General features: G+C 41.7%; 1 protein-coding gene across 3 annotated transcripts in view; it reads left to right on the top strand.

Annotated features, from left to right (window-relative positions):
• Positions 1 to 23,661, top strand: part of AMOTL1 (angiomotin like 1) — a 201,245-nt gene that overhangs the window by 42,838 nt on the left and 134,746 nt on the right. The window contains exon 1 of one of the 3 annotated variants that reach the window (XM_073613023.1): positions 14,603 to 14,765. The exons of the other annotated variants lie outside the window; for them this stretch is intronic. Coding sequence (XP_073469124.1) covers positions 14,759 to 14,765 — 7 coding nt within the window. The 5' untranslated portion in view covers positions 14,603 to 14,758. Of the gene's footprint in view, positions 1 to 14,602; positions 14,766 to 23,661 lie in introns of those variants that run through there. 3 annotated transcript variants of the gene reach the window in all.

The raw sequence follows: 23,661 nt of genomic DNA on the forward strand, positions 1-23,661 counted from the left end.
GTGAGGTTTCCTATCGCATTCAAATACAAATCTGGTCAACACACATACACCACAGTAAAACATTCTGGGAGAACTAATGATGCTAAAAAATTCTATGCAAAGAAAAAAAAATCTGCAATTCAGTGCAAATCTGACTTAAATTCACCTATCCAGCATGAAGACCACCTAACTGGATATGTGACTTTCTTGAACATTTATCGGCATAGGTTTTTATTACCATCTGCATGCCATTGTGGAAATTTTCCTTCACTTCTTTTACCCCCCAGCACCCAGGAAGAAGTTGCTTGGCTGTCAAAAAAACCCTACCTGAAGTTCTACTTAACAACACCATATTTTAAATGTGATTTAAGGGCTAGGCACCTACAGCTTTTGGGAGCCAGCACATTAGCCAGCTGCATTACATGAATGCCACGATATAAATAGGATCTAATCATCTGTGCTAAATGAGCCAGTTTAAGGGCAAAAGTTTAGTATCTGATTTATTACTTCTAGTGCAAGTTGCCAGACAGAAAGGGCCCTTTCACACTTTACCATTCTTGTGCATTGCAATAATACACAAGTGTTAACGCATGTTGTGTGATTCAATAAAGTGCATGGTGTTAAGGCACTCCATTTAATTTGAATGGACTGACAGTGCACCAGAACATACAAAAAAAACATACAAACAACATACCGTATATACTCGAGTATAAGTCGAGGCCCTAATTTACCACAAAAAAATGGGAAAAACTTTTTGACCCGAGTATAAGACGAGGGTGAGAAATGCACAGCTACTGTAAGTGGAAAAGAGGGTCAACAATGCCCATTTGCAGCCTCACTGTGCCCATTTGCATGCCTCACTGTGCCCATTTGCAGCCATAGGTCCCCCGAACTTCAAACTCAGTAGTTAAGTGTTCCTAGATGCCCCCTAGCTGCAGCCAAAATTTGGGGTCTCTGAACCCAAAGTGTCCCGAAATGACATTGCTGCAGAGGGACACAGTTGACCGACTTTGGGGCCCGTATCTTGGGGCCACTTAGTGCTAGGAACCCCTAATTTGGTGTGCAAACCCAGTGGAACTAGCACCATAAAATATCCAAAGCTGGGATTTCTAGCACCAAGTGGCCCTGAGATACAGGGCCCCCTAAATCGGTTCAGAAAATGTCAAGCACTTTTCTGCAGCAGAGAATGACATTTTCTGAACCTATTTTGGGGCCCCGTATCTCGGGGCTACTTGGTGCTAGGAACCCCAGCTTTAGATATGTTGTGGTACTAGTTCCACTGGGTTTGCACACCAAATTTGGGGTTCCTAGTACCAAGTGGCCCTGAGATACGGGCCCCCAAAGTCGGTTAGGAAAATGAAATTTTTTGCTGCAGAAAAGTGCTTGACTCCAGTATAAGTCGAGGGGGGCACTTTCAGCACAAAAAATTGTGCTGAAAAACTCGACTTATACTCGAGTATATACGGTACTGTACGTAACATGCAATGCACCGCAAGGAAAAAGAAAGTGTCATGCAGCCCTCATAGAGAGATCTGACCAAGACTGAGCCTAATGAGAGACTCAAAACCCAATAGATGTGCAACACTAATTCTGATTAATGGTTTGCTTGTTGAAGTGTCATAAGGTAACATGATATTGGGCGAAGAATGCTGACGCTATGGCGAATATTGTAGAAGCTGTGCATAACAGGGAGATTTACAGCCTCAGCATAATCCCAAAGTGACCCAGAACAAACTGAAGAACATTACACCAGTGATTCTGAACATATAGCAAACTGAACATACTGTATAGTACACATAAAATACATATGGCTCAAAAGCCTAAAAAAAAGCTTTATGCAAAAATGAGGATCTTTATTTATTTTTTTGCCATGTGAAAATCATTTTCAAATTTCATTGGACTCTGAAAATAACATATTTTTTTTAAAATATTGATCCTAACTCTGGTTGTCTTAGATAGCTTATAGGCAGATTCAGTCTACTTTTTCCACTGTAGGTGGCGCTCGTCCACAGCGGCACTGCAGTTGGAGGGGAAGTCAAGAGGAACATAGTTTCTCTTTGGTTTCTTGGGTCACTACCTGACTGGATACTGCCATCCCATGTAACTCTAACAGCCATCTTGTGTCAGGCAGAACCTATTTAAGGCCCTGACTCCCAGGCTTGGTGCACATTTCACATGTGGGAAGTGTAGGGACAGGTTACCTATCTGACAGGGACAGTATTAGCGGTAGGGAGATGCCTCAGATGAGTAGGGAAAGAGCAGGGACAGGCCATTCCTCCTAGAAGCCCCCGTGTTCGGGCAGATACCAGCTAGGCCGCATTATATCCCTTGAGACAGATGCTGTCGGAGCATCTGAGATCTGCTGCTACCCTGTTCTCTGCAGTATCCTGTGAGTGCACCCAGTCAGGTTGTCTCCCGGTTGGGTAGTTTTGTTTGTTTGGACTTTACCTACAGTACAATTCCTTTACCGCATCTGGACTCTGAGTGTTTACTGCCACTGCACCTCTCCACAAGCTAGATAGATAATCCACACACAGCCAAATATTGTTTTCTGCTCTCATGGTAAGCATACAGTATATATAGTTCTCTGCCCCTACTGCAAACATACAGTAAATAAAAGACCCTTTGCTCAGTAGCCATATATACAGTTCTTTTGTCCCCCTGCAGTAGAATAAACAGTTAAAACAAACCTATCCCTCTAAAAACAGTTCAGTCATTTAAACAGTTGTTTGCCCCTCAGTAGCCATATAATACTTAATTGTTCCAATAAGGGACACAGAGTATATTGAATTCTGAAACGTATAGTTTATACTGCCGATACCCTAGAAGAATTATTGCCTTTTTTTCAGAGAAAAATAATAACCATTATTGCCTTCTAGATACTGGTCAGCACAAGGTTCTTTTTTTTTGCCCCTAACCAAACTTCTGACTCTTTGATCCCATGTTCAGAGTTGTATTACCATGATGATAGCCTCCTTACGATACAGTTGAGTTTGCCCAATTCTAGTCCAGACCACTGCATCTCTACAATATGACTGTGTGAAAAAAGACAGACAGGTACAGTCACTGCACCTAGGAGCAGGTTGTCTCAGGCCTGGTGGGTCACGAGTCCAGTCCTGGTGTTGGGCAACTCTTTTCTTCCTTCAGTCTGGAAGAGTCCTGGATACCTTTTGGTGCAGGTGCAATGGTTGCCAGAGGAAACTTGCCTCCCAAACCTCTTGACTGCAAGGTCATCTGCCCAAGATTTAGTCAGTCTGTGTGGCAGACATAAACCATCTGGGAGAAACCAGAAGTAATGCAGCTCAGAACAAGCTGACCATATTCTGGCTTGGGCAGAACTTCACGTTCCAGCCCTGTTCACCATTCACTTTCCAGGCAAGAAAAATTGCCAGGCGGACTTCTTCAGTCAACAACGTCTTCACCCTAAAGTGTTTCAAGTCCTGCATACATGGACTTCTTGGCTTTCAGATTTAACAACAAATGGACCACGTTTGTCCCCAGGTCCAGAGATTCTGTAGCCATGGCAATGAATACTCTGGTGACTCCATTGGATCAATTTCACCTGATGTATTGCCTTCCTTCTCTCCCTTCACAGTTCTCTCCTGACAGGGCTCTGTCTCCAAACAAGGCTCTGTCTCCAAACGGGAGCTTTAAACTATGATCAGGTCTGTTTTTTAACGAGCATGCACACTTGCATACTCACATGACCTGCAGGTCCCCAGCAAGACCATGATTGGAGACTTCTTCCCACCCAATTTTTTTTTATAATCTTTATTTTTTATTTTCCATTACATGTTGTATATTCCAGAAAAAATACAAAAACACAAACTCAAGAGCAAATCCCATTACGAGACAATGCCTGTATCCTCGACATGGGACAACCCTACATCACTCCTCCTGCCCCGACTTATACCATATATATTACCACATTTTCATATGACTACATGAACAAGTAGACGAAAATAAACAAAAAAAAGGGAGTGAAAGAGCTCAGAGAACCTTTTCTATACACTAAGAAATAAATCTTAGTATGTCTTGTATTTATATATGTTCCTTTATCTATTAAACTGAATGTGTTCCATGCCATCCTCCTCTCAGAGAGACAAAATTCTTCCAAATCTCCCACTTTTGAATAAACTTCTCATATCTACCCTGACAGGTATGTATGCATTCCTCTGCATCCATAACAACATTTTTTTTTAAAGATATGTTTTCATTGAGTTTATAAAAAAATACAAAGAATTTGTACAAAACAATAAAGCTAGAAAGAAAACAAAACAATATGCCTCCCATGTTTCACTAACACACAGCATGTGAGAGGAAATGAAGAAGCGGGCTTTTAAAAACGGGAACAAATAGTGTTGCTCTGTAGTATAAAACCTCACAAGGTGAATACTAATATCCTGGATCAAGAGATGTCAATGTAAGCGGACTAGACATCCATTTACCCCAAATTTTATTAAAAAGAGCAGACTTCTTTCTGAGTTTAAAAGCAAGCTTGTACAAAGGAAGACTATCATTAATCAATTTAAGCCAGGTGGCCAATGCAGAGCGCACCATTCCTTCCAGGATAAGAGTATGTTTTTTGTTTTGTTTTTTAGCAAAAAAAGTACAAGATATGTAACGAACTTTTTATATACTTTAATGCAGTTAGATCAGTAAAGATACCCAATAAACAATTCTTAGGGTGCAGGATATTGGGCAAGCCAAAGACAGTAAAAAAAAAAAAAAAATCAACCTCTTACCACAACATTTGAACTATAGGGCAGGACCAGAAGCAATGAAAGATGTCAGCAGCTTCCCCACATTCTCTAAAACAATCAGATTTCTGGTGTAAGCCCATTTTACACAGCCTATAAGGCGTAAGGTGACTTTGGTGGAATATATGTAATTGTATTATCCCGTCTCTAGAAGAGATCACAGAAAACTTATAGGTAGTGGTAAAGCCATGACAAAATGAACCTGTTTAATCCAACCTCTATAGAAAGCATCTGTGTCTTTTCTAATAATCAGGAATTAAATCTTTATCGGTGTTTAAAATATGGGAAACTATGCTTTTCTTATACGTCTTAGTAAGAATGGGCACAGTGTGTAGCAAGCATTGTGCCTGATTGTCATCTTTTTGTACTCAGATAATATGTAAGATCAGTTTTCTGATCTCCATCCAGAATGATCTAAGTTTAGTGCATTCCCACCCTATATAAAAAGTACAAACCCTGCTGCCCACATCCCCTTTAACACCTGTCTGAGATGCATGAGTACACCAGAGCCATCAACTTCAGGACTCTGTACCACCTCGTTTAAGTTTTTGTAATTCCTTTCCTGTGCCTTTGCACAGACAGAGAAGGTGTGGGTCAGATTTAGGATTGCACATCTTTGCGCCTCAGAGAATTTACACCCAAGCTCTGCCTCTCAATCCTCAAAAAAACCTAAGGCCTGTATATAATCCACAAATATTTTATAATTTATAAGAAATGGATAACAGTCCCGTATCAACTGGAAGCTTAAGCCAGAGAGATTTGAATCCTGTAAGGGACTTTGCCACTCTAATTCCCCTCAGATGTGAGGCAATAAAATGCTGTAAATGTTGATATTGCCAGCCATCTAAGGTAAATTTTCCATAAACCTCTCTAAGTTCCCCTAACGGATGCAATTTACCAGCATACATCAGTATAAGACAACTAGTATCACCATCTACTGCCCACATCTTAAAAAAAGTAAGAGATTCACCCAGAGGGAACCATAAAAAGCCCACAAAACAGGAAAGGAGGAGATATACATGGGGCTATTGTTCCTTGTTTATTTGCATTGTCCCACATTTTCAAAGTTTGAATAATGAGGGCAGAGGTAGTATTCGACAGGCCTTGATATACACCTGAACCCATGGGGCATCTGCTATCCTACAGTCTATCATTGTCTCCTCCAGCCTTACCCAGATGTTTCCAGCTAAGTATTCTAGTCAGAGCTACTGCTCGCTAAGTCACATTCGGGAGTCCTAATCCACCCTCTAGTTTAGTCTTCATAAGAATTTGATATGCTAATCTGGGTTTAGCTCCACACAAAATTTGTAAAACTCTGATGCATAAAAGAGAAAAAAGCCTTTAGAAATGCAATAGGCACCATCTGCAGAAAAAATAAAACCTTTGGTAGCACATTCATTTTTATAATATTAATTCTACATAAACACGTAAAAATGGCTTTATCCCTACCTTATAGATTTATCTTTATCTTATAAAGTAAAGGGACATAGTTTTCAATATAAAAACTTTTTTAAATCGGTCGTTAGACATATGTCCAAATATTTATTAGCTTTCAGATTACATTTGAAAGGCAATGATTGCTTAAGAAAGTTAACCATCTCTAAAGGTAGAGACAATGGCAACATTTTGAACAGAGAAATTAATTTAGAAAATTTGACAAAGCCCCAAATTCCTTTAAATCTGCCATTAAATTGGGCAAGGTTATTAATAAAACTGAAATGTAGAACAATATATTGTCTGTGTAAGCAGACAATTTATGTTCAATAGTGCCCACCTTAAAACCATGGATATTTGGGTTCCCTCTAATCCTACAGAGCAATGCCTCTATAATCAATTTAAATACAACCCTGCCTTTTCCCATTCCTGATACTAAAAGTCTCTGAAAGGATTCTGTCAACTTTAGTCCTGTCATATGGCACTCTTTATAAGTTCAAGATCCATTTTAATAAGTTAGGTCCTAAGCCCAAAGCCTTTAGGGTTTCTTTGAGAAAAAATAGTCTATCCTGTATACTGCTTTTTCAGTGTCTGCTGACAACAATAGACTGTGCGAGTGTACCCCCCCCCCCCCCGCCCCCCTGGCTTCTCTCCCCTTGATGAAGCCTACCTGATCTGGATAGACCACTTTTGGGAGCAGGTGTTGTAGCCTGGATGCCACCATCTTTGCAAAGATCTTGTCATCCAGGTTCAAAAGAGATATCGGGCAATAATTTACACACTGTGTTTTGTTTTACCCTCTTTGGAGATGACCGTAATATAGACCAACAAAGGCTCTGAAGATACTGCATATTGTCATCCCTGATCCGAGAGTTAAAATAATTTGATAAATGAGGGATTGAATGAGGAATAAATGTATGATATTAAGAACTAGTATATCAGTCTGGCCCCAAACTTTTTCAGGAAGGAAGGCTCCTAACATTAAATTCTATTTCTTCCGGCGGTTTCTCTAAAGAAGCGATCATTTTGAAAGCTTTGGATCTTGCACCCTGGCTAGTTATTGCCGAACTTTCCCCCTCTGAACTAAAATCTCTTGGTGTGTTCTGTCCTCTGTAAGTGTATAGAGGCTATTATAAAAAAAAAAATTGTTTAGCAATCTGATCAGAATGCAAAATGGGTTGTCCTTCCGAGGACAACAATTTGTGTACATGGCAGGTCTCCCTCATTTTCCGTAAAGCTCAAGCCAACAATTTCCCTGTTTTTTTTTTTTCCCCCACTTTCATAAAGTTTGTGGGCCCAGTATCAGTATTTTTTCCTGAAGCTGTTGATCAAGGAGGTGAGATAGTTGGCCTCTTGAAAATCTCTAACCTCTCAGAAGATGGCAAGCCTTTATGATCATTTTCTAAATGCTGTACGTCTGTTAACAATTGCTGGGTTTCCTTCAGTCTTTGCTTTTTAAGCTGGGATCCCTGAGAGATTAGGATCCCTCCAATCACCGCCTTGTGCTCCTCCCATAGCATACCTTTAATACATCTTCTGTACCACCCAAATCTCTTTGAAGTCTCCAAGCTCCAGAACCTTATCCGGGAATACCAAACCCAGATAAAACTAAAATCCCAGTTTTCTCCATTCAGAAACAATATTCTGGAGCTTTGCATTCTGCCTTAGTATCATTTATATTTTTTTTATTTCACTGTGTTAAAAGATCCAGGTTTGTTCCAGATTAGTGAACAGCTGTGGGCTTCCAGTACGGTGGCTTATTCATGTTATAATTGGGTAGATGTCTCTTGCATACTTTATGAGGATTTTTTATTTGATTTTAATTGTTTTTATGGGTTGGAGTTTCTATTTTTCTATACCTTGTATATACCTGCATTTTTGTGGTGCAGCCCTCAGCATATGGGGTTCCTTTATCTTTTTGTTTGTACATTTCTTCTATGTAACCCCTAGCCAGAACACCTGGTGCATCCATGCAAATAATTTATGCAATAATTAATTAATTGTATATATACCTTTGGAAAGAGATGGACATTCATTTCCTTCCAGCACACTGACTGGGCTGTCACCGACAGTTCTCAGTCAAAGCTTCTAAACGGGAGCCAGCGCGATTTGCTCCCAGTCATGTGAGGGCTGTGATAGTCAATCATAGAAGCCACACCATTAAGGGGTGGACAAAGAAATTCTGAAGGTAGGTCTGCCAGTACATTGGTCATCAACCCTGTCCTCAGGGCCCACTAACAGGTCAGGTTTGCAAGATAACTGAAATACATCACAGGTGATATCATTTGCTGCTCAGTGATTGCAGTATTCTAGTCTGCATGATCTCCCTAAGGTAATACATAAAACCTGGCCTGTTAGTGGGCCCTGAGGACAGGGTTGATGATCACTGCACTAGTAGGTTGCCTAAAAGTCAAGCTGTGTAGTAGTTTGCAGTAATGAACCTATAGTAGGTCATGGCAGGGCCTTGTGGTTTAGGGGCTGTCAGACATCTCACTTGGTGATTCACTATATCCATCATAGTACTGCATTACTAAATTACAGTGGAAATGTAGGGAAAGATTGGGTCATTTCTTCAGTGCTTCCATGTGAAAATTTAAATTTGAGGTTTCATTGTCCTTTAATCCTCCTAGAATAAGCAGCAGGATGAAAGGGAAGTATCATGGAGGAGGAAGCCTTTGTGTAATATAAGCAGTGTAACAGTTAGAGCCTGGGTAATAGTTGTAATTAATTTGGAAAATCACAGGGGAGCTGGCAGGCAGACTTCCTCTCTAGAGTTACTCATAATGAGATAACACTGGCTTTGGCAATCGCCTAGGCCCAATGTGGCGCTGAGATCTGAAAGAGAATGAAGTTTAATAATCGCCTGAACAATCTGCATCCCTCCTCACTCCCTGAGATGGAGAACAAAGATACTGAGTATAACTGTAACAATTACTTTTAGATTTGAAACAATGATACAGCAGTGCAGATTGTGTTTGAAATCCTATAAATAAATGTTTTTATTCTATATTTAAAATGGACACATCAGTAAAAGTCTGCATGAATAAATTCCTGACATGTCACATTACAGCAACAATAAAGTTACTAATAAAATATTTCACCTCACCTGCTGTTTTAGTTAAAACTATAACATTTTGGATTTCCCATCACTTTCTGTCAAAGTGATAAAGATCTCTAGGACAAAAAGAGATTGAATCTCCCAGTGCAGGCAGCAGTCATACAGCCCAGGCACAGGGACCCTGTGCAGGCAGCAGTCACACAGTCTAGGCACTAGGACCTCAGGCAGGCAGCAGTCTCATAGTCCAACCAGTAGAATACAGTGCCAGCAGCAGTCACTCAGCCCAGGCAATGGGACCTCAGGTAAGCAGCAGTCTCACAGTCCAACCAGTAGGACACAGTGCAGGCAGCAGTCAGCCCAGGCAATAGGACCTCAGGCAGCAGTCTCACAGTCCAACCACTAGAACAGTGCCGGCAGCAGTCACTCAACCCAGGCAATAGGACCTCAGGCAAGCAGCAGTCTCACAGTCCAGCCAGTAGGACACAGTGCAGGCAGCAGTCACTCAGCCCAGGCAATGGGACCTCAGGCAGGGAGCAGCCTCACAGTCCAACCAGTAGAACACAGTGCTGGCAGCAGTCATACAGCTTAGGCAAAAGTACCCTATGCAGGCAGTAATCATACTTCTGGTGCAGCAGTAAATTCAGTATCCCTGGGTGAATATGTATCCCTTGGCTGGACTGGGCATTCAGGCAGCTTCATGCATGTGCAATCATCTGAATGTGATGGAGCCAAGTAGGAGCTGAACAGCGCATGCGGGGAAGTTAAACATGCGCCTGCCAGCAAAATTTAGCATGCAACAATCAGGCTTCCTCCTTTATGGGGGGGGGGGGGGGTTCTGTACTGTGGTGTTTTTTTTCTTAAACAAATGTGGTCATTGGCTGTCATTTATAGATGGAGGAGATGCCTGTTGTGCTAATGCGCACATTACAGTGCTGTTTACCATAACATGGGACAATACATAAATGTATTAATGTAATGTTGTGCCATTCATTATGTGTCGTACTCTCCAATGTACGTATGTTGCAACACGCTAATATGCATTGCTGTTCACTGACAAAAAATAGTGCATGCATTATTTTTTAGCAGTAGACCGCAATTCATGGCATTCTTTTGTTGTGTTGTGCTGGAAAGCATATCCATCAGCAAGCTGCATTTGGGTGCCAGACAAATGAATGGCACCACATTGCACCAAAGCGTGTAACGTACAGTATATTGCTGCAATGGCATTATTTAAACAGGCCCTTTGAGTTTCATCTGTTGGACAACTACACAGGAAACCTGATTTGCCATTATATAGGAACAGATGTACTTATGCATCCATTTTTATGACCTATTTACATATGTGCATTGCGGCAAGACGAGCCTTAACATGAGTGTTACTGCAGCACATGTTACATGTGTTGCCAACACATGTAACATGCGCTGCAGTAACACTCATGTTAAGGCTCGTCTTGCCGCAATGCACTTATGTGCAACTCATGTGTTGCTGCATGGTAGTGCCATTCACTTTGAATTTCACCTCAAAACAGTAGGCAGTGCGACAAATTGCATTGTGTATGTGTTTGTTAAATTTTTAGAACCTTTTGGTGCATTGGCAGGCCATTGATTTCAATAGTCTGCCTTAACGAAATGCACATTAATGCACGACAGAACTATAACACAGAGCAAGAATGCAAAGCAGTACCTAATATATTGTCTTCAAGACATGATTCTTGAAGCACATGATGCACATATAATAAACATCAATTATGCAGCTACTTATAGCAACCTATAATATTTACTTCTGGTTTCCAAGAGTAACATCACTATTTTTGTCCTCATGTTGGTACATCCATACTCCTGCGTCAACAATGAACGAAAGCTAGCTTATGGAAGCTGGTGGAGTTATATTTAAATTCCCATTGCTGTTGTCCACCGTGTTATTGAGAGGATACTAGATTTCATAGTCCATGTTAGTGAGGGGATACCAGATTTCACTGGCCATGTTAAGGATAGGATACCAAGTTTTAGCAGCAAATTAAAATGTTGTGCTGCATTAATCGCTTGCTGCCCACCCACAGTAGTTTTACAAACAGGGAGGCCGGACAATGTACCTGTATGTCGCTGGCTTGCTTCAGGGTTTGGAGCACACAGTTAATCCAATAGGATTGCCTGACGCTTTGGCCAATCTGGAAACAGGTCTCACAGACCTGCCTCCTGACTGGCAGGGAGGAACTTTAGTGTGATAATAGGGGAAAAATTAATTTGCTATGGTCACACAACTGGGTGGTCTCGGAGCGCAGTGCTCTGTGTTCTGAGCTCACCCTTTTTTGAAGCCTATTAGAACCTCTGGCTCTAATCAGGTGCTTCAAAAAAACACCCCGCCGCACTGGAATCCATGGTCCGGTGCCACTGATATGTAGATCAGGTGGCCGGACTCATGCATAGGGGGGGAGATGCCGTGCGCCCTCTATGGACGAGCTGCCACTGGCCACTAGCGACGTCAGTATCAGTTAGTGACCCTCCCAGATAGTGTTTGTTAGAACAAGATTTCTCGCCGCCCTATTACAGTCCCACTATAGGTCGCTGATCACCACCATTACAGTATAGCGTCATAGCTGTGTAAGTTCCAGTATATATACCATAGTTTGTAGATGCTATAACTTTCACACATACTATTAATATACACCTATTGGGATTTTTTTTTATTTTACCAGAAAGGTAGCAGAATACATTGTGGCCTAAATGTATGAAGAAATTTGATTTTATTGATTTTTTTTATTGGATATTTTATTATTAATTACAGGTACTTTTATAGCGCCATCAATTTACAAAGCACTTTACATATATATTATACATTCACGTCAGTTCCTTCCCTCATGGATCTTACAAACTAAGGTTCCTAATTAGCATTCATACATACACATACTAGAGCCAATTTGGACAGGATCCAATTAACTTACCAGCATGTTTTTGGAGTGTGGGAGGAAACCCACGCAGGCAGAACATGCTAACCCTGGGCAGGTAGTGTCGTGGTTGGGATTCGAACCAACAACCCTAGTGCTTGCTAGGCGGAAGTGCTAATATGTTTCATAACAGAAAGAAGAAAATGTTTTTTTTGTTTAGAAATTTTTGGTCTTTTTTCTGTTATTTAATAAAAACTAAAAACAAAAGAAAGCTCTATTTGTGTGAAAAAGATAATATAAATTTCATTTGCATACAGTGTTCCATTTGCCAGTTAAAGTAGCGCAGTGCTGAACAGCAAAAAAAGGCTCTAGCCATGAAGGGGGTAAAACTTTCCTGGAGCTCAAGTGCCCTAAAATTTCAACAACTTGTTGTGTTGCTGAGCATTGGCTTAGTGCATTGGGGTGCCATCAGGGCCGTCTTTAATATTGATTGGACCCTGGGCAAAAATTTTCTTGGGCCCCCCCATGCAATTTCACTCTCCATCTGCTCTGAGACATACAATAAATAGCAGCTAGACTTAAAATCAGTTTACTGTATCAGATCAGGCAGCAATTGTGATTGATTGCCAGTGGTTACAGCATATCATTACTGCTTACTGACTGGTTGCTAGAGGTTACAGCACACATTACGGCTCACTGATTAGTTGCTAGAAGTTACAGCACATGATTTCTGCTTGTTAATTGGTTGCTAGAGATTACTGTACAGTAATACTGCTCACTGATTGGTTGCTAGAGGTTACAGCACATTGTCTCCTCACTGCAGAGGGGCATGATATACATGTGAATGCCACCTTTATTTACATATCAATGCCGCCGGCCGCAGCTATTTACTTATGAATGCCACCGCTATTTACATATAAATGCTGGTTATTTACATGTAAACACAGGGGTCTGCAGGTGAGTCATCTGTACACAACAATAGGGCAGAGCTGGGCAGCATTAGTACCAGCACTTCACACTGAGATATCGGGACACAGCACAGGACTAAAACTTCAAGGTACAAGGGAATTTAAACTGGGATAGTTGGCCAGTATGAGGCAGCTGCTTTTGGGCCCCACAACAATCACAGGGCCCAGGGCAGCTGCCCCTTTTGCCCTGCCTTAAAGACGGCCCAGGGTGCCATTCAAAATGAATGTATTGCTGTAATGGCCGCCTTACCATCGATATGCACGTGGACACTAAAAATTGCTGCACAAGTACAGCAGTTCCCATATGATGACAAATGAGGTTTCCTGTTTATTTCTCCAAAGTATGAAACCTAAGAGCCTTCTCACACCATTTTATTGCAGTATTGCCCACGTTACCAAGGGCTTTACCGCTAATGCAGTGAAACAAACCCTGCATGCTTTGATGTGATGAAATGCCATGCATTTAAACTGCACCCCCAACACAGCTTGTCGACAAATGTAACCTTGCTATTTTGTGGGAGCGATTCTTGAAGCACATGATGCACATATAATAAACATCAATTGTGCAGTTACTTATAGCAACCTATAGGCACTAGGGACCAGGGCAGGCAACAATGTCACAGTCCAGGCACTTGGACCCAGTCCAGGCAGTAGTCACACAGTGCAGGCAGTAGTCTAAGGCTCCATTCACACCTATGCAACAGTGCGTGCATGTTTTTTGTGCTTCGCACGAAAACTCGCACCAAAAAAGTGCTGCACCAAAATGCATGGTACTTTGGAGTAGATTTACTAAAACTGGTGCACTCAGGATCAGGTGCAGCTGTGTATGGTAGCCAATAAGTTACTAACCTCAGCTTGTTCAATTAAGCTTTGGCAATAAAACCTGAGAAAATTGAGTACTGTCCGTGATACTTTTTTTATTTGCACTAACATACAATTTTTCAGGACAAGCTTTCGGGGTATGTCCTGAAAAATTGTATGTTAGTGCAAATAAAAAAAAGTATCACGGACAGTAGTCAATTTTCTCTGTCACAATTGCACTAATACGGCTACAATGAAAGCAATAAAACCTGGAAACTGATTGGTTTAATGCAGAGCTGCACCAGATTTTGCATACTCCTGTTTTGGTGAATTGCCCTCTTTGTTACCATATGTTTTGGTGCACAATTTCATGCGCACATTTGCAAGGTGCGTGAGGGAGCCTTTAAGAATTATTGGCATCGCCATGTACTTGGAAAAAGGGATGCGCCTTTTTTTTTTTTGTGCATTGCTGGAATGCGTGCACAATCATGCAGATTCCCGCAATGCACAAAAAGCGCACATAACTTTTGTAGGCATGTGGCGGAGCTAATAATTGTTACAGTTCAGGTGCTAGGACCCAGTGCAGACAGCAGTCTGACAATCCAGGCACTAGGACCCAGTACAGGCAGCAGTCACATAGTGCAGGCACTAGGACCCCGTACATGCAGCATTCCCAAAGTCCGGGCACTAGGACCCAGGGCGGCGCACATTCCTCTCATTCCAGTGAATGGGGCTGATTGTTGCAGTTCTCTCCACTCAGTGTTGGGCTCTCCGCTCTCTGGGAATGATCTCTGCTCTGTCTGGCTGCATCATGCACTCCGCTCTGGTCGCCTCCTGCCAGCCCTGTGCCCAGACTGTGCCCCGGGGACTCCAATGAGAGGTGAGCGCTGCCCTTTGTGTGTTCTGCGGACTGTATATGGGACACTGCTGGGGACCTGGGCTCTGATAGCGGCTGGCAACCTAGCCTGTGCCCATGTGGCACCTGGAGTGTGCAAGTCTGACCTGCCACAGATCCCTAAATATTATACCCGGTCAGCACATGGCTCAAGCTGTACCTCTCAATCTCATTCCTGCTATATTCAGATTTCACAGGGACACTTCCAGGATTTTGGGGAATTGTTCCTTCAAAGAGGCCACATTTATCACCTCCCTGATCACCTCCCTGCACCGATCACCTTTACATGCAGTACTCTTCAGTGATAATTACTGTCACACAGTGAAATACAGTTCTCTTCAGTTCTAATAACTGTCACACAGTGAGATGCAGTGCTGTTTAATGATAATTGTCACACAGTGCTGCTCAGTTATACTAACTGTCACCCAAAAATAGTCATCCAATAATAATAACAGTCACACGAAAAGTTGCAGTGCTTCTCAGTTACAATATCTGTCACACAGTGGGGTTTATTTACTAAAGGCAAACAGACTGTGCACCTTGAAAAAAAAATTCAAAACAATGGTATGTGTGTCAGTTATTATAACTGAGGACCAATACATCTCAATTTGTGACAGTTATTATCACTGAAAAGCACAGCAACTTACGTGGGGTTGATTTACTAAAGGCAAATAGACTGTGCACTTTGCAAAGTGCAGTTGCTCCAGAGCTTAGTAAATTAGCAGAAGTTCTGCTGACTTCCATCATCCAATCATGTGCAAGTAAAAATGCTGTTTTTTTTTTTTTCTTGCACGTGCCTGGGTACTCTTTGCAAAGTGAAGCTTTACCTAATTTACTATGCTCTGGAACTACTGCCCTTGCAAAGTGCACAGTCTATTTGCCTTTAGTAAATAAACCCCCCGTAAGTTGCCGTGCTTCTCAGTGATAATAACTGTCACAAAGTGAGATGTATTGGTCCTCATTTATAATAACTGACACACATACTATTGTTTTGAAAAAAATGTACTACTCTAATTGCAAGTTTTTTTTACTAGACGTTATGCAGCCAATATGTATTCTTCATTAAACTGATTTACTGCGTGAAAGCAGAACTATACCCACCTCCAGCATCGCTCACTGGCCGTTGTCATCTCTGGCCAGTCTCCTTCCGGGTACCAATCTTTCCCAATTTTCTTTTGCGGGAGTTCATTCATCTCAGCAGATGCAGACAGGCAGTTAAGAAACTTTCCTCTCCGCAGCTGCAACTGTCGGCACAGCAGCGGGTAGTTTTGCACCTGAGGGGGGCGGAGCCTGATGAGATTCACAGGCACTAATTCCCCATCCGGTCCGCTCCCATTATGATTGACAGCAGGCAGTGGGCGGATCCTCTTTCAATAGACAGCCTTCTATTGGCATTAGAATTTTCCCACTGCCGGTGTTCCGTCAGATTTCGTAACAGAAGTGACGTTCTGTCACGGCCATCTTGGTACACCCCCCATCTCCGCCACACTAAGCCTACAGTCTGAAGTCGCCAAGCGGACAGCTTTTTACACCCATCGAAGTCTTGCATTTCAAACTTATTTTTACCACCAAACTGAACTTATTTTGTGAAATACAGTATTTACAACACTGTGACACTGTTTTGATGTTGAATTTTAAAAGCAGCGACAAGCCTGCTGATCTCACACATTTGCTGATCTCATTGTTTACCGCTGCTTTTAAAATTCAACATTAAAACAGTGTCACGGACTTCTAAATACTGTATTTCATGATATAAGCTCAGTTTAGTGGTAAAAACAAGTGTGCAATGCAAGACTTCGGTGGGTGTAAAAAGATGTCCGCTTGGCGACTTGAGGCTTACTGCGGCTGAGTGCAAGGTGTACCAAGATGGCCGTGACAAAACGTCACTTACGTTACATGTTTTGATGGGTCGCCCTAACTGACGGAACACCTGCTGTCAATTACAAGCAAGATTGAACCTGATTGGAGCTGGTTTCTCAGTTTACCCTTTAGGCTCTGCCCACTGCAGCATCACTGGTGACTTCCAGCTATGAAGCTGGCAGCGTCCTTAACAACCAGTGTCAGGGAGAGAGTAGCGGCAGAAAATATGCTCTGCTGCACTGTGTACAGGAACAAGCACTCTGCCTGTCTCTGTACATCAAGTTAGAATAGGTCTTAATTACCTCCAGTTTTATCATGTACGAACTGCAGGTAATTATTTTTGAATTTGCTGCATTATTAGTGCCACTTGTAAAAGTTGCACTATTAAGGACTACCTGAATCTGTTGTACTACTATTAGTAGTACTTTATTGAATTCCCTCGATAGTATGTCTCTTCTGCATTAAAAAAAATTGCTTGTTCACATTATTTTTTACTTACATTATTTAAGTCTGGTACACACGATCAGATTATCAGACGAATAATCGTCCGTTTTTGTTGCATGCTAGTCTCATATCAAAACTGAAGAGGTTACTCAACTTACGAATATTCTCGTACAACAGAATACAACTTTGAAAGTGATGTGTTGAATTGTTTTGAATTGCATTTTTTAGTTTCCGAACATACATAGTTTTGCTCTTGCGATTTTTTTTTTGGACGAAAACTGTACTAATTAAAACGAAACATCAGATGTTGTGTTCATTTACGATAAAAAGCATGCACCTTCGGTTTTTGTAGTCCGAAAAGTCGGAATCGGCTGTCGAAAGCATTATACTAATAATCGGTCGATCGCTCATCCTACGAAATTTTACTTATCGTGTTGTATAGGCCTTAACAGTTCCACTTTAACCCATCTCAGTAACATTGGTTTGCTATGACCGGAGAGTACAAAATCTGGTGCAGCTGTGCATGGTAGCCAATCAGCTTCTAACTTCAGCTTGTTCAGTTGAGCTTTGACAAAAAAAAAAAAAAAAAAAAATGCAGAGCTACACCAGAATTTGCACTCTCCAGTTTTAGTAAATCAACCCCTCTGTGTTTAGATGCGCACTGTGCATTGTTGTGTACGCAGCACTGTAATAATCAATGAGCCTGTACACACAGCTGCACCTACCTGTGAAAATGGGAACTGTGTATAGATGCACAGAAAAAAAGTAGGAGGTCTCTGCATCTAGGGCCATGCAGATCTGCAGATTTTAGGTGCCAATGGGCATTAAATCGTATAAACACACCTAAATGCAGGCACGCATAAACGTGTAGTCATTCTTTTGAATGAAAGAAAAAATGTACACATATAAATGCTGTACACATCTATACACTAGTACTTTCGATGCGTATTTTCTGCAGGATCTTCTGCCGGCAAGAACACGTGGCTTCTCTTTTGTACAGGTAGGGTGCTCACTTATGACTGATAAATGTAGATGAGCACTTCAGAGTAGCAAAAGCTTCAATCAAATAAATCTTGCAGTATGCTGGAAAATGTGTTGCTTGGGAGTAACGCTTTACAACAATAGTTTATGGCCAAGCTGAGAAGTGGTTGCCGTACTCTGCAGCTAATAAGATATAGAATGAAGAAGAGAAACTTGTCTGTATGCCGGTGCTGAAAGAGTTTTTGGAGAACAGAAGAGCGTCAGTCTTATATCATTGAGGATAAAAGATCTGTCAATGTATGATGTATGACAACTAATTTATTGAAATTGGTGCAATTTATAGTGAGGAGCAGTTTAGCGATGCTTACCTATGCCCCATGTGGCCTTGTTACAACATACATACTATAAAGGCCTGGAAGGTGCATTGTTTTTGTTCTCTCTCCTCCATTATTTTAGGCAGGAACCCGTTTACTAGACCCTTGGGCAATTAATAACATAACCAGTGCTATGTTTAGCTCAGATTTTCTATAGATGGATGGGGAGGATGATTTCTCAATGTCCTGTCAAGATCTGGGTGAAGATGGCTTCCCATCCCATTGGCTGTTTGCTTCTTTGGAGTGTGAAGGCAGCAGAGGTGGAGAAGAGTCGGCTCCCTTGTTGCTTGTGTGCTGTCTCCAGTTGTCATTGTTAACTTGTCAGGGAATGTTGGGCTTCCGCATAAGTCAAATGCCACCACTAATGTAAGAATCATTGGAGTTTAAAGGGTTGTATAAGCTGATTTGAAGTGCATCTGTCACACAGAAGGCAAGATTACGGAATGTAGAGCAAACTGAGACCTTGTAGAATTAGCGTTTACTTATTAAATTCATGGTGCCATTGCCACAGAAATTCTGATTCCCCCGTATTGTGCCTCTGCTCCCTCCTATAAGGCCATGGTATCTCTCATGGCTATGATTTCCCTATTATTATGGAAAATCCAGAAGTGTCATTTGGTATTTTCATTAAAGGGGTTGTAAACCCTTGTTTTTTTTTTTTTTGTTTTTTTTTTAAATAACAAACGTTATACTTACCTCCACTGTGCAGTTCGTTTTGCACAGAGTGGCCCTGCACCTCCTCTTCTGGGGTCCCACGGCGGTGCTGATGGCTCCTCCCCGCATCAAGTGTCCATGTTGGAGAAGCGCTCTCCTTGGTGGACACCTGTGTCCATTCACACAGAATGCAGGACTCGGCCCGGCGCCACTTCATTGGATTTGATTGACAGAAGCAGGAGCCAATGGCTGCGCTGCTATCAATCTATCCAATCAGGACACGAGACACCAGCTACAGATGGTGTGCTCGTTCCCGGACAGAGGATGACAGCATCCAGGTAAGTAAAGCGGGGGGGGCTGGGGGGCTGCAAAACTTAAAAAGGTTTTTTACTTTAATGCATAGAATGCATTAAGGTGAAAAACCATGAGGGTTTACAACCCCTTTAAAGTAGAACTAAACCCAAAACCAAAAATGTAATAGATAGCAGCTTACTAGTCCTTAGAACTGGTGACTGCATTAAGTCGGCCATACATGGATCGAAATTTGGCCGCTTCATCAGCTACCAGACGAATTCCAATCCTTGTATAGGCAGGGTACATAAGTCGATCTATCGAATCAACCGTATTAAAATGGTCACGCTCACTCAGGATATCAAAGGTACCCTCATCCCTGTTTGGTATATATAGAAAGAACTGGAAAAGGGGGGATTTTTATGGTGCCACAAATATAACAACATATTTGATAAAAAGTATAGCAATATTTTATTAATCGAAAAGTATAAAAAGGGAGTTAACAAATGTTGACTCGCATTTACGGACAAACATATATAAAAATATCACAGCATAATAACAAATATAGAGCTGATGAAGCTATATAATTGACTGTTGGCTCAACATGTTTTACAAATTGCACTTCAGGCGTTTTAAGGCAATATATTGGCTACAAAGAAATACAAAAGACAAACTATAAGATATCAAACAACAACAATTTCTTACAATTTAGAATATGCAAATAAATTTCAATAAGAAAAAACAAAAAATGTGACACTTACATGATACATAGGGCATATAACATCCTAATTGGTTGGATATGGCAGTGTTGGAACTCACATGTAGCACTGTGCAATCTCTCATGGCTATGATTTCCCTATTTTGTTGCTGGACCCAGCAATGTTTTCATTATCATGGAAAATCTAGTAGCGTCATTTGGTCCTTTCATTAAAGCAGAACTAAACCTAAATCCAAAAATGTAATATAGCAGCTTACTAGTCCTTAGATCTGGTGACTACATTAAGTCAGCCATACATAGATCGAAATTTGCCCGCTTCATCAGCTACCAGCCGAATTTCAATCCATGTATGGGCGGGATACACAAGTTGATCTGTCAATCAACTATTCGGGTTTTTTCAGAACCATTAATGCTGCTGGCTATAGCCAGCAACACTGATCATTGTATTGGCGGGGAGGTCTCCCCACGGTCAAAAGATAATACCACAGTGGCAGAATTCCCCCATCCACCTTAAATGGGGGAACTGGATTTTTTTTTTTTATTCAACCCACTGGTTGTATGAAAAAAAAAGATCAATGTATGGGCTTCCTTAGTTGACTTTTATGTAAATGAGAAGTATGGGATTTGGGGGGGGGGGGGGATATTCACCTAGGTCGATGCAGCATCGATCCGATGCTGCATCTGTCTCCCACCGGCTCTGCAGTGAAAACTGAGCGATCAAATACCACTGATCTCTCAGTTCTCCCCCTCCGCTCTGAGCAGAGAGCTGTGACTGTCAGTCATCGGCTCTCTGCTCTCCCCTCCAGCACTCACTGGGGCTCTGGGCTGTGGAGGGGGAGGAAGGGGTTGGCTCAGGCTCTCAGCGCCTCACTAAGAGGCTGAGTCAGGTGCCGATCAAAGCTTCTGAGTGGATCCCGACCATATGGCCAGGATCTTTTCAAAGCCTGGACCGGATCTGTGACGTTAGCCAACAGCGGGCTTCAGCTTCGGCTATATTTCTCCTTTAAGATTTCATCCTTGATATTCATTTAGTGACCTTGCCAATAAAACGCCTTAGGCTCAATTCACAAATCTTGAATGAGAGGATAAGTACCTTTATTTTGGCCAATGGACTGTAATTTTCAAATCCCATTGGGCTCAGCTAAAAATAACTGTCCCTTTTTGAAGATAAATAGCTTTTTCCCATTAGCAATGTGAAATGAGCTTTTTCTGTACCAGGCTGACAATGCGCACTCACTGCACGATATCTATGGAGGAGCAGTGTTTTTCCCCATAGACTTTGCTCGTGATTTGGACTACAAACACCTCCCCCTCTCCTCATCTCCACAACATACAGTAGAGGGATGTTGCTTTGTAGTTCACAAAAGATAGTTGAGAAAGCTGAGAAAATTGTTTGAGATTTCAGTTCAGTCCACAGGAAGACACTGCTTTTCTGATCAGCGGGTACTTTTTTTGTACATGCAGAAAATGTATTTAGAATGCAGATATCACAACTAAGGACTTTTAAGCTGTAGTATATACAATTCTTGTTCCTGGGGTTCCTTGAGGTGATTCAGTTCGCATTTGTAGCACTATACAAGTCTTTCATTCATTCATTCATTCATTCACATACAGTGCCTTGAAAAAGTATTCATACCCCTTGAAATTTTCCACATTTTGTCATGTTACAAGCAAAAACGTAAATGTAATTTATTGTGATTTTATGTGATAGACCAACACAAAGTGGCACATAATTGTGAAGTGGAAGGAAAATGATAAATGGTTTTCAAGAGTTTTTACAAATAAATATGTGCAAATTGTGATGTGCATTTCAGCCCCCCTGAGTCAATACTTTGTAGTTCCCACCTTTCGCTGCAATTACAGCTGCAAGTCTTTTTGGGGATGTCTCTACCAGCTTTGCACATCTAGAGAGGGACATTTTTGCCCATTCTTCTTTGCAAAATAGCTCAAGCTCTGTCAGATTTAATGGAAAATGTCTAAACAGCAATTTTCAAGTCTTGCCACAGATTCTCAATTGGATTTAGGTCTGGACTTTGACTGGGCCATGCTAACACATGAATATGCTTTGATCTAAAGCATTCCATTGTAGCTCTGGCTGTATGTTTAGACCCCTTTCACACTGAGGCACTTTACAGGCACTATAGTGCTAAAAATAGCGCCTGCAAAGTGCCTGTAAAGCGCATCTCCTTTCACTCCACTGTGAAAGCCGGAGGGCTTTCACACTGTAGCGGTGTGCTGGCAGGACGCTCAAAAAAGTCCTGCAAGCAGCATCTTTGAGGCACTGTAGGCACTGCATTGAAATCAATGAGCAGCGGCGCTTTGCAGGAGCTTTTAACCCTTTTTTGGCCGTTAGCGGGGGTTAAAAGCGCCCTGCTAGCAACCGAAAAGCTCCACAAAAACGACAGTGTGAAAGTGCCCTTAGGGTTGTTGTCTTTCTGGAAGGTGAACCTCCGCCCAAGTCTCAAGTCTTTTGCAGACTCTAACAGGTTTTCTTCTAAGATTGCCCTGTATTTTTGTCTCCATCCAACTTCCCATCAACTCTGACTAGCTTCCCTGTCCCTGCTGAAGAAAAGCATCCCCACAACATGATGCTGCCACCACCATGTTTCACGGTGGGGAGTGTGTGTTTAGGGTGATGTGCAGTGTTAGTTATCTTCCCATCAACTTTGGTCCTGTTGTCTAAAGGGAAACCCTATGCTGGGGGGCTCTGCCCCTGGGCAGAAGAAAGAAGCCAGAGGGAGAGAGCAGCAGAGGAACCCTCACATCCTTTTAGCCTCAGCTAGGCTTAGCTGAGCCATCCTGTGAGCCATTGGGACATGTCCAGCAGGAGGCCTGTTCAGCAGTCACATGTGTCACAAGATCCACCAAAGTGGAGTGACTATCTTCAACCACTACACCCCAGAGCTTATAGACGAGAAGTAGCCAGGTGCAATACCCAGCTAGCTCTCTGCAAAGGGACAGATTAGAGCCACTTAAAGCCAGCACAGCTACCCTACACCTCTTGCTTGGGGAATCTAAGGAGAAGCCGGAAGCCTTGGCATTTTTCTACAGAGAAAAAGCACTTGTACTCAGTGATTGAAATTCTTTCTTTAATCAGTTGAGCTGATCCGTTTGTCCTCTGTGAGGACAGCCGTGTGATTATTTGATAGCAGAGACAGTGTCAAGTCCCCAAGCAGAATTTAACCTCCCTGACGGTACGATTATGTCAGATTTTTGATGCTCAAAGCGGTACAATGTTTTGCATGGAAATTTGGCATTTTATATTGTAGGCCTGTAATTCTTAGTAATAATTCACTTAAATCTGCCCAAACAAGAGTCTAGTAGACAGCCCGGGTATGACAAAGTTTGAAACATGAAATCATAAATAATGTAATATAAATAATATAATAAAATAAATAACTATAAATAATTATAACAAATAATAATAAAATGTATTCAATAATGTAATCAAATCAAAAACACTGAAATTTGCTCAGTTTCAGAATTGTCGCTGTCATTACTTTCAGTGTTTGATGACGGATTTCCCCACAAATCACTATCGCTCAATTCTGCGAGTGAT

The sequence above is a fragment of the Aquarana catesbeiana genome, linkage group LG02 (assembly GCF_042186555.1).
Source record: "Aquarana catesbeiana isolate 2022-GZ linkage group LG02, ASM4218655v1, whole genome shotgun sequence".
Classification (NCBI taxonomy): Eukaryota; Metazoa; Chordata; class Amphibia; order Anura; family Ranidae; genus Aquarana; species Aquarana catesbeiana.